General features: G+C 45.1%; 1 protein-coding gene across 1 annotated transcript; it reads left to right on the forward strand.

Annotated features, from left to right (window-relative positions):
* Nucleotides 1-947: 947 nt before the first annotated feature.
* On the forward strand, nt 948-2,480 carry LOC124655187 (probable cinnamyl alcohol dehydrogenase 8D). The gene is made up of 3 exons (XM_047194126.1): nt 948-1,134; nt 1,224-1,337; nt 1,447-2,480. The coding sequence occupies exons 1-3, from the start codon at nt 1,055-1,057 to the stop codon at nt 2,324-2,326; spliced, it is 1,074 nt and encodes a 357-aa protein (XP_047050082.1). The 5' UTR covers nt 948-1,054; the 3' UTR covers nt 2,327-2,480.
* Nucleotides 2,481-12,123: the final 9,643 nt, after the last annotated feature.

Consider the following 12,123-nt stretch of genomic DNA (forward strand, 5'->3'; position numbering starts at 1 on the left):
TTACCCACAACCAAATAACTCAGCGTATTGAGTAGCCTCGTCTTGGGCATCACCGAGGAAAAATAACTTACTTGTGTGGATATTTATTTATAGACTTGAGAGTTGCTCTAAGGCTGATAACATTAATTTAAGATTTTTTATTTATTTTTTATGGTCATGTTTCATAAAGAAAATTGTATCATCGGCATATTGAAAAAGCAAACGTCCACCATCCACCAAGTGTGGGACTACCACATATTTGACCATCATTTTTTGCAAGCTCTATGATTATGGCTAACATATCCGTCACTATATTAAATAGCATTGGTGATACTGGATCGTCTTGCCTTAATTCTTTTTTCGTTTAGAAGTATTTGCCAACATCATCATTTATTTTGATAGCTACACTTTCTCCGAAAATGAAATTATGAATTAGACCAGTCATGAGAAAATCTTTCATTGTGAGTGTTGAGTGTTTGTTGAAGGAAACACCACTTAACATACATTAGGGAGTATATTCTTTTTGGCAATGAACCAAGACAAAACGAAATCCAAATGCCCATTTGGCCGGATAAATATTAATTTGGACACCACCAGACACACCCTTACTATTCATGGAGATTCAGAGAAGAACGGAGCAAGCGACCCCGCTGGTTTCGGCGAAGAGTAGCGTAGGGAATATAATATCTTGCAAACAAATGTTGTGGAGCTGGAGCTAGGTGAGTACGGGACTCTTCTTTTAAATTTTATGCTCTTATTTGACGAAAGTAAGCAAGTGGCTGCAACTAAGTGAGCATGTGGTGTGGATCATCTTTTTAATTTTCTTCTTTGACGAAAGTGCGCAAGGGACTCTGGGACAGGTGTGTTCCCCGTTCTGGATCTGATGCCGCAGCAGGCAGCAGCCGGAGAGTGGAGAATGCAGATGCGTAGTGCCTGACGTTGTCATGCCGGAGATGCGTAGTATCTGACGTCCAAGCCAACTCCTTTGCCTGTCTATTTAAATACCCCACTCTGATTTCAAAACACGGAATCAAAGTAGTAGCTGGGAGTGAAGAAGCAGAGCAAGAAGTCACCAATGGCGGAAGGCTTGCCTGCGCTCGGTTGGGCTGCGAGGGACGTCTCCGGTCACCTCTCTCCCTACAGCTTCTCAAGAAGGTCTTTCTCTACCCAGCCCCTATCATACCTGTCTCATATGTTTCTTGCGCCGATCTGAATATCTGATGAATCCTCGTGATGCACGACAGCGTTCCCAAGGACGACGATGTGACGATCAAGGTGCTCTTCTGCGGGATCTGCCATACCGACCTCCATATCATCAAGAACGACTGGGGCAACGCCCTCTACCCCATCGTCCCAGGGTACGTGAGCACACCAACACCAAATCAACAACGGAACCATGGCATGGCGGGGTTGCATTTGTGTGGATTCTTAATTATGATTTATGCTTGCTGGTCTGGCTCTGCGCAGGCATGAGATCGTGGGCGTCGTCACCAGCGTCGGCAGCGGCGTCAGCAACTTCAAGGCCGGCGACACGGTGGGCGTGGGCTACTTCCTCGACTCCTGCCGCACCTGCTACAGCTGCAGCAAGGGGTACGAGAACTTCTGCCCCACCCTGACGCTCACCTCCAACGGCGTCGACGGCGGCGGCGCCACCACCCAGGGCGGATTCTCCGACGTCCTCGTCGTCAACAAGGACTACGTCATCCGCGTCCCGGACGGCCTCCCCCTCGCCGGCGCGGCACCTCTCCTCTGCGCCGGCGTCACCGTGTACAGCCCCATGGTGGAGTACGGCCTCAACGCTCCCGGGAAGCACCTCGGCGTCGTCGGCCTCGGCGGCCTCGGCCACGTCGCCGTCAAGTTCGGCAAGGCCTTCGGGATGACCGTCACCGTCATCAGCTCCTCCGACAGGAAGCGCGACGAGGCGCTCGGCCGCCTCGGCGCCGACGCCTTCCTCGTCAGCAGCGACCCCGACCAGATGAAGGCCGCGGCGGGCACCATGGACGGCATCATCGACACGGTGTCCGCGGGCCACCCGATCGTGCCGCTGCTCGACCTGCTCAAGCCCATGGGGCAGATGGTGGTGGTGGGCGCGCCCAGCAAGCCGCTCGAGCTCCCGGCCTTCGCCATCATCGGCGGCGGCAAGCGCCTGGCCGGCAGCGGCACGGGAAGCGTCGCACACTGCCAGGCCATGCTCGACTTCGCCGGGAAGCACGGCATCACCGCCGACGTCGAGGTCGTCAAGATGGACTACGTCAACACCGCCATCGAGCGGCTAGAGAAGAACGACGTCAGGTATCGCTTCGTCATCGACGTCGCCGGCAGCCACCTGCAGGGCGGCGCCGCTTAACTTGTGCTACAGAATGTGGACGCGCGCTCGTTTGGTCGAGTAAAAGGTTCGTCGGCTCACAGCCACATGAACAAATCAATGAGTCGTTGGTGTGTTGTTTATCTTCAAAATCGTGATTCCGTTTTGCAAGATGTATTGGTATTTTGAAAGTCAATTTAGTATCTGTGATCAAGCTTTTATATAAAACTAGCAAAAGTGTCTATATGTTACACCGGGAGAAATAAATACTAAAACATCTCAGCAAACTATCCGTGTTGGCACTTCTCTTATCTGTCACCATCATCGAGAGTGGGTGAGACATACTACTATATAGCTATGTGGGAACTCAAATATGCAAAACCAACAATCCTGACACCTTACTGGCTCATTCCCTTCGTACTTCCACTAATCTTCGTTCTAACTTCCACTAATTTTCGTTCTAACTTCGACAGTGGACCACACCTTCCACCTACTGGTTCAAAAACCCAGCAATCTTGAGACCAAACCGTCTGACCTCCCAAAAGAAAACCCCGGTGACTTGTTCCCTTCGTCCCCCACCAAACCGTGAGATAAATTCAGCAGCACACCACACCTTTCACCGCAGCTATGAAGCGCGGATACTTTGCTTTTCTGCTGTACCGGTATCGGATACTGCTCGGATACGGGATACTGCCCGAATACTTCCCGATACGTATCTGCTAATTTTTGAATTAAAGAAAAATAAAAAAATTACGGACACATGAGGGATACCCAAGGGATACTTGAGAGCGATACTCGAGGGGTACATAAGCCAGCCCACCGTCCACTCATCTTCTACCGCTGACCCTTCCACTCCACCCCATCCCCATCGAACGATTGATTTTGATCCCTGAATTCATTCCTCCTCCATTCAGATAAGCAATGACTAGTGCTAGTACATCCCATCAAACAGATCTTCAGTTGGGAGCTCGAGCTAGAGCATGTGCAACAGTAACAACTACAGGAAATGCATCCCAACTACTAGCTATTGATTCATGTGATTTCTAGAGATGAATTTTACTTTTTTAATTATTAAAATATCTATGTTGGATGTGGAGGAAAACATCCACATCCATGTTAATCCTATGAGGAATATTTAATTTATTTATGTTTTTAAATATTTACATATATATATATATATATATATATATATATATATATATATATATATATATATATATATATAAATGTATCCCAGTATCTGTGTTTTTTAAAAATTGACGTATCACGGTATCCCTGTATCGCGTATCGGATACGTATCCAAGTATCCGTGCTTCATAGCACCGCAGCGCTGCCTCCCCGTCCTTCACCTTGCACCAGCGCACAGCCTCACCTCTTGTCGGCCCTTAGCTCTGCCCCCTTTTCCTGCTTGTGGGCATCCCTCCATCCTCCCATTTCTCTTTTCTCTCGATCTTCCTCAACCATTAAATATGCGTTCCGGCGGAAGAAACATTGATAAAATGTTGTAATAATGTAGGAAAACACATTTGTTATTGCCTGCCTCGCGGACCAAGCAACTCTCTAATAGATGTTCTGTCTTGTTTGCTGGTCTCTGCTCTCCCAGATGCAGGCAATACGTGCAAGGATTTTGCATTTGGGCGACACACCCTTGACCAGTGAAGCCTGAATGCTGTTCCTCACCTGACCAGAGATAGTCAAGCTAAGCAGAAAAGATTAGCAAGCAGACAACGGAATGTAGAGTAAGATTTGATTGTTTGCAGAAAATATAGAGCCGAGAGCGATAAACAGAGAAGAAAACGGGAGAAATTAACAACAAAGAAGAAGGAAAATAAGCAAAAGAAGGGGAAAACTATCAGAGGAGCAAAAGGAACAAAGGAAGAGAACACATAAATCCATCCTCAAGGACTTTGCTTTATCGATGCAGTTGGAGTAGAAGACAGAGGAGACGAACAGAAGAGAAAAAACATGGAAGCACGAAGCAAAAGAACAGGAAGTTATCAGAAGAGCAAAAAGGACGAAGAAAGGAGAAAACGCATACACTGCTCCAAAATGAGCATAGTTCTACCATCAATGAGCAAAGATAACGCAACCATTTGATTTATTGTCAGAATAACACTGTTTCAAATCTGGATATTGTTCTTAATTAGATTAATCAGTGCTCTGTTCTGGTTGGGCTGATTAATCCCTTTCAGGCTGAGCTTGTTCCATTAAGTCGGTGTCAGTGTTTTTCAGTTGAGTGGCTTTTAAAGAAATTTGGTATTGTTCAGATCAGTGAGTCGGTGTTTTCAAAAAGAGGCGATACAGTGCCGATTTTCTGCTTAGTTGCTGATATGTGTTGTAAGTAAGATATATTTGTACAGATTTTTTTTAGGGAAGTATCATACAGAATAGCCCACACCATTGTTCTTCTTGTCAATGATGGACACTTTAAAACTGGTGCCATCCTGCTGTGATGCGTGATGTGCCATTGTGCCGAGTATTTGGGGCCGCCTGAAATTAATACCTACTAATAGATAGAATACTGACCAAATACTTGCCATCAATACACTCTGGGACACAAAAGAAACTCCGTCCAACATTATTTTGGTTGCTTCTAGTGACCTTCAATTCCGCGAGGAGGGAAATGTAAGTTGAATCTCTCATCGACACCCTCGACCTTGTTTTCATAATCCTTTAATGTGTTAAGTGTCATTGACAAAATTCTGGACTCAGAGCCTACAAAGTGGTGTTTTCTATTTTCATATTTAACATTAAACTGTTTGCCATAGTAAATGTGGAAAGCAAGTGTGTGCTTCTGAAGAAGTAGCCACTTTTTATCTAAGGTATAAACAGCTCAAGAACTGTGTCATAATTTTGATATTTGTACAAATAAGGGAGATCCATTGCCTAGCAGAGAAGAGTTACCTTATGCTGCCTCATTTTACATCATGCATGGTCGTATAAAAGACTCAGGCAATTGTCATGTACATTGGCATCATTGTCCTTCAAGAAACTATCGCAATTTTCCTTCACATACATTACCATCACAAGGGAATCTGTCAGACAAAATACCTATATTAGCAGATCAAAAAAAATACATTACACAGAGTGTATCTGTTCAAAGTTGTTTCACATGTAGCATGGTCAAGAGACTCACACAATCACAATGTCCTACTGCTCAATCTCTCTTTGTTCACTGACCCAGTGTTGAGAAAGGACCTGAAATCTATCACCAGTGTGTTTGTTTGTGCACTGTAACACTTCCTTCCTATCTCTGACTCTCTGTACTCCAAACTTCTCATCGAAAGAAAAAATTAGGAAGGCACTATCAATCAAAATGAAGACTGCCTGGAACTATGAATGATTTTCACTGGATACAAACCTGTTAATGCTGGAACCCAAGAACAGAACACGTGGCGGCCTCACAAAAACCACCGACCAGTCTGAAAGAACGGAAAAATGGAGAACTTATGATACGAGTTCAACAGAAATTAATGAGCAACATCATTTCCAAATATGATTTTATGTTTGCAGCTGGTATGAAGCACCAAAGGTCAACCATTTATTTAGTCCAAGTAAATTTAGTACATGTATATATAGATCCGGAAGTTAATCAACTAAAATATTCATCTAAATGACTTAGATCATGCAAGTACATTCAAGGTATTGCACAATGTATCTTCTAGAACTCTCAAGACTAGTCAAAACACAGGTCCAACGAAGGTATCATGCAGGATCTTCATGACTTCCTTCAACGTGAGAGCTCGACCATCTCGATTGCAAGAACCTTGAGGAGGCAATTCGATATATCTCTTCACACCATGGATGATAAGCTGGCCGTCCTTGTACAACTCAGGGCGAGTTATGTCAACGGAGTTGATGGAGACGACATTGGTGAGGCCACCACCGGAGGACACCACACTGGTACTCTTTGACGACATGCAGAAATTGATGGCCGGTGTAGTAATTGTAATGGACGGACGTGTCGAGAGCTCGGAAAATGAATATGTTCCGAGGGCCAGCTGCTTGAGTACGAGCAAACGGAGGGGGCAGCTGGGACAAGCTTCCTCAAGAGGTCCTGTTGTTTTTGCTTTCTTGTATGAACTTGGCTTCTTTTCTATGAAATGGAGCTGGGGGTGTGGCCCCTGTTGATCTAAAAAAAAAGCTTCCTCAAGAGCAGCATCTGGTACAGCAAAGACCGTGAACGGAGCAGACCATATTGAGAGCATCGTAGAGTCCACCAAAAGTGTCACCGTTGATGCCATGGTGTTGTAGCCGAACGCCCGAAGTACGTTGGCTAGATGCTCCAATCTCTCCGCCATATCCATGTCCTGCGACCCCCTTTTCAAGAGGTCCTCCAGAATGGCAGGCTCGGGCGGCTGGTGGCCATCCTCGAAAAAGGATGGGGCGTCTCCTGTCCGATGGAAAACCTCGCCCGAGGAGGATGACGACTGGTGGCGAGGGGAGGAGGCTGTGCTGGGAAGATGGCGGAGGGAGGAGGAGGAGATGGGGAGCTGCCCGGTGCCGATGATATGAGCTACAGCGACGAGGAACGGGAGGATGACGGCAAGGAGGAAGGCGCAGTTTGCCATGTCAAGCTGTCGGGGACGAATGTCTGGATGCTTCACGCAGGCGGGGCGTAGGTCAGGTCGGTGATGCAGGGATGGGAAGTGGCAGATGACGCCCGGGCGTTGGAGGGAGCACCTGTGGTGATAGTGGAAGTGAGCCTCAGCGGAGAAGCGGCGCCGGCGATGGCATGGAGGCGACGGCGGTGGGCGGGGTGGGGGATCGGGGATAGGGTTTTGCGTCCAACTGTTTAATCCAAGGCGAACTACAGGCCCATTTTCGAATGCTCTAGACCATCCATCTATGGTTTGCGCGAGTTGTAGGCGAGCGTCGCCGCATTACAAGGCCCAGCATGATTACTTTCTCCTCCTTTTCCCCATCTCCAAGCCCAGCTCTCCCTTTTCGGCCATGAAAGTGCGGTAAATACTATACACCACTCTTTGCGCTGCATATCATCGATGTCGCGTACCCCTATTCTTCCATGGACTTGGTCTAGGTTTGTTCGGTAGACAGTTTCTCTTTTGTTTCTTCCATGTCCATGGGTTGTGCAAGCGAAAATATTTACTATTAAGATGAAACCTATAAATGTTTGGTGGTGTCACACATTCAAGAAATTAGCAATAACGTGCCACCGCTAAGTGTCTTCCGTTAAAAAAAAAAGCTCTCCCCCTTGTCAACCTCGGATAATAGTTGGATTCATCCCACAGAAAAGGGATCACGCGGATTGTGGAAAACAGTTCCATGTTATTAGAGATAGGCACGCATATTGTTTCAAGGGAAACGTTTAAAACCAGGCGACCGATCTGGGGCAGCGATCGGTCGTCCCCACTCACCACTTGCATCCTGGTGTCCGCTAGACCGCTACGCCCGCTACGCTCGCTCCTTTTTCTGGCACGTCCCCCGATCCTGGCATGCTTCCTGGCGTCTAGTTTAGTCCAATCAAACCCCACGTAAAGAGTGTCTCCGGCGCAGCTAGCTAGCTTCCGATCTCTTTCTTTGCATGCAACTCTGGTTCTTTCTTGGCTCACAACTATTAGCACTGTACGGGATGTACATTAGGGTAGCACTCATGTGAGCCACATAAACAGCACCTTTCTGGCATTTAGCTTTTTATTCTCCGTATAAATTTTCTATTTATGTGGTAAAAAAATATGGGGATTTAGAATTATTTTAATGTTACATTTTTATGACACATCGGTGCAAGTAGTTGGATTTGCCGTCGGTGAGCTTGATCCGGCGAGGTCGATGCACCAAAACAAAGTCCGCGTGTGGTGACCCGGCATACCACTGCATGGTGTAGTATGCAAGTCTGATATAACACCAATGAAACACCGTTTCACTCGTATTATATCGCTCAGAGTGGTACAACAGAAACATATGCGGGTCCAAGGCATGTCTATAGAATTACAACACGTACTCTTTACAAAAGATCAACACAGACTCTCCTACTTTACAATGAGGTAAAACTGCAAATAAACTCCAGGAGAACGACTCGTAGTCTAATCCTAACACGAACTCTATTTGTAGAGTATTTAACTAGCTACAGAGGCTATGAATAGATTCTAGCTAAATAGGAGCTAAGTTTAGGAAGCTAGTTCCTTTCTATTGCTAATCTAGGTTTCTCCTTGTTGGATGTGGTATCTGACTCCTCTGATAGGTCCTGTTTCTTGAAGTAGTTGTTGACTCCTCGATCTTCGAGTTGCACCGTAGATACTCCTTCGATGCCTCCATATCTAAGCAGGGGATTTAAGAGTGGGATGAGTACGAGCGTACTCAACAAGTTCATTATAGGAAAGAGGTGTTTAATGCACTAGCTACAAGCATTAGACCGTAAAGTCTAATACCAATGCAGGTTTTCATAATCATTTCTTCAAGAGGTTGCTTTTATTCAAAAGAACTATGTCCGTCGACCTTCACCGGTTTACTAGAACTTCATGGAGCTCCTTTCCGACCGCGTTCGCAGCTCCATTTCCCGGAACAGGGAGTGACAGTCACGGTTCTTTACACTCTGCAGAGGTGTGTTGCTTTACCCATAAGAGATCTTAACCTTGGTGCCAACCGGGTGATCTTCCCGTCCACACTTCCTATGGTGTGAGGCCCGGTATAAGGTCTAGCCAATCATGTTCCTCCGCTACCTCGAACACCCACCCTTTGTTGCATGCGCCGACCCTGGGTCCACGTCGGTCCCATTATTCCCGTATTTCAGGGTGGACCCCGACCACGACAACAGTGCTGGGCTCTACCATACACTCCTACACCGGTGGCTGCAACCCATCCTAGACCGCAATACCGTGGGGACTTAGGACTCCCCAGCCTCACTATCTTGCTCCTTCGGGCGACAAGTGTACTACGGACTATGCCGTGGGGACTTAGGACTCCCCAGCCTCACCAGACTTGCCCCCTTGGATTACAAGTGTACTACGGTAAAGCGCATCCGTTGATGAACGAGAGGTGGAAACACTTTTGACTATTCCGTCCCACTCCGGATCTTATGGTTAACACGGGTATTACGGCACAAGAATCATCGGCGACATTTGTTGTTTAATCCTAGATGGATATAAACCCGTGCAATGGAACCTCCACCATATCAACACAATCCATGGTTCCATTGCCCACCACATAGTCATATTCATAGTTATGAAAGTAGTGGTTTTGATTTTTATGCAATAGTGATAACCATAGTATTTTGCAAGTAATTTGATAGAAATAATCAAATGATATGAGCAAGTGATGAACTTGCCTTTCTTGGCTGCAAGATTATGCAGACAAGGTCTTCGATGCGTAGTAACTCCAAATTCTGAAATAGCATCATCGTCCGGTAAGGACGATGTTTAAAAGATTGGCAAGGATGCAATAATGCATAAGTATGAGATGCAATTGTTCTAAGCGTGTCCTAACCCCGATGAATTAGGATTAGTGCGTGGTAATGATTAGTTCAGGGTGTGTTGCACTTTTAAAATGATTCACAAACAAGGTTCTTATTCAAGTTTGTGTTGTTTTAGAATCATAAGCAAGTGGTAAAATGCATAGTAGCAATCATACACACCAAGGAATAGTAGTTGTATAATAAGTAAAGAACAGTGGTCAATTTTAGTACTATATGACATGGTTAATGATTAATTATCATATACTTTAAAAGAATAACTTTTGAAGAACATGTTCTTTAATAAAGAACAAGTATGATAATTAGGTTGAGGGGTTTCTATGGTTGAATATGGTTTCATTTAGTTTCTGGAGTAAGTAGTAGATGGATCACAACAATGTTGGATTCATCAATACCTAGGCTGGTAAGGCTGAGTTAAGCCTAGGCATCCTAAGCAAGTATTTATACATGGTTGCTATCAAGGTTGATTCATCTGACTGGTGATTGCTAGCTAGGGTTTATAGGTTCTTATAAGCAGGGTTGGTGATGCTTCTTTATTTACTTTAAAAGAATAACTTTTGAAGAACATACTTCTTAAGTAATAAAAAGTATAACAATTAAGGTTGAGGTTGTCTAGGTTTTGTTATTGGATTCACTAAGTAAGGAATGGTGGTCTTTGGAATAGGAACTAGGGTTTACACTTGGTTAACCCTACTTGGATTATCTAGGTCTGATCAGTTGATCACATAGGATGCTAATTAGTAGTGATAGGGTTCCCATATTTTATGTGGATTAGAACTAGCATTTGGTTGCTAGATAGGAATCTATGATTACTAATGAAGTAACATGATCACATGTTCTAACCTAGGGTTTAGGTTAGAAGCAAACTAGGATTCATATGAATTAATGGAGTTAGGGTTTGGTGCCTAATTGATTTAGGGTTTTATGGTTCCACAAAAATTATGAGGTTATCACTTGGTTTATAATGAAACTAGGGTTTCCTAATTACCCTATAATTATTGGATTAATAACTTCATTAATAAAGTTGAAGTTATTAATAGCTTGGAAATAAAAATGATATAAGATTTGATATTTTATTACTTTTAAACAATTAATAATTAAGGTATTTATTAATCAGGGTTTAAATCCTTCTAATAAGGTCTAAACAAATCAACAATTAAATAAAATTAGTTTTATGGTTTTCTTTATGTATTTACTGGTTTTTATTTAATTTAATTTTTTTTTATAATTTTTGAATTTTAATTGAATTTGGGATTAATAAATAAAGCTTAAATAGCAAGTATTAAATAATTGAATTTTTATCAAAAATAAAAATTTGATTTTATATTTTTATTGGATAGATTTTTATTTTCTAAGAATTTTGATATCTTATTTGTATTTTTTCCGAGTTAATATGAATTTGATATAAATTCTCAAAGTTGCAGAATTATTGAATTGAAATAAAATACAAGAAAAGCTAAATCTACCCGGGCAGTGCTACCCACAGTCACAGACAGATGGACCAGTGGTCCACGTGGTCTGCCACGCGAGCAGCGACCGGTCAAAATTGACCAGGGCGTTTGACCCACCGGCGATTAAACGCCGGCGTGTCTGCGTGCGGCGGCGCCGCCGATTCCAGGCACCCCCGGACGCGAATCGCACCTCTACAGACTCCCCTCGACTTGCTGAATTCGATGGTGCGGTTGGTTTCTTGGGTAGCTCACCGGAGCATCGCCGGTAAACACGCCTGCGGCGGAGCACTCCGGCGAGATTTCGATTAAGGTCTACAGAGGGTGCGCGGATGCAATACTATGCTCAGAAAAAGCGCTAGCTCACCAGGAACACGTGGATATGCTTGGTGAAGCGCGGGGTTGTCGGAGTCGACGACACGGCCATGGATTCCGGCGAGGTGCTGCGGATGAAATCGATGAAATACTCCCGGCTGAGATCACCCCGGACCAATTCCTCTCGTGAGCGTAGCCTTTCGAGCACGGTGGTCACGGTGGTGTACTTGGAAAGGATAGGGAAGGATTCAATCGCCGGCGACGATGGGTACTGGCGGAGCCAGAGTTTCGGTTTGGGGAAAAAATGGAGAGGAAGAAGAAGAACTCGAAGCTAGGGTTCGTCGTGGGGTTCTTATACGGCGGTAGAACGCGCCTCGTCACACTGCCGAGGAAGGAGGAGGCGCCAGCGCGAAGAGAAGACGATCACGGCGTCGTGCTGCTCTCCAGCTCACGGAGAGGATGAGGATGAACTCCTACTCGTTAATTTTAACGAAGGGGTACGGTGGGCTGGTTTGGGGCCTCTGGTGGGCTGCTGTTGGGCTAGGTACTGGGCTTGGCTGCTGCACTCCTGCTGGGCTCGGTGACCGACTAAGTAAGTCAGGTGAGCCCAGTTCCTCTTCCTTTTTTTTATTTTCTGTTTTGGATTT

Source organism: Lolium rigidum, chromosome 5 (assembly GCF_022539505.1).
Source record: "Lolium rigidum isolate FL_2022 chromosome 5, APGP_CSIRO_Lrig_0.1, whole genome shotgun sequence".
NCBI classification, from domain to species: domain Eukaryota; kingdom Viridiplantae; phylum Streptophyta; class Magnoliopsida; order Poales; family Poaceae; genus Lolium; species Lolium rigidum.

Excerpts from the sequence above, each read along its gene's own strand:
- LOC124655187 (XM_047194126.1), top strand. The coding sequence starts at position 1,055 with ATGGCGGAAGGCTTGCCTGCGCTCGGTTGGGCTGCGAGGGACGTCTCC. Across the intron at positions 1,135-1,223 it reads CCCTACAGCTTCTCAAGAAG|CGTTCCCAAGGACGACGATG; the intron begins GTCTTTCTCTAC and ends GATGCACGACAG. Across the intron at positions 1,338-1,446 it reads CTCTACCCCATCGTCCCAGG|GCATGAGATCGTGGGCGTCG; the intron begins GTACGTGAGCAC and ends GGCTCTGCGCAG.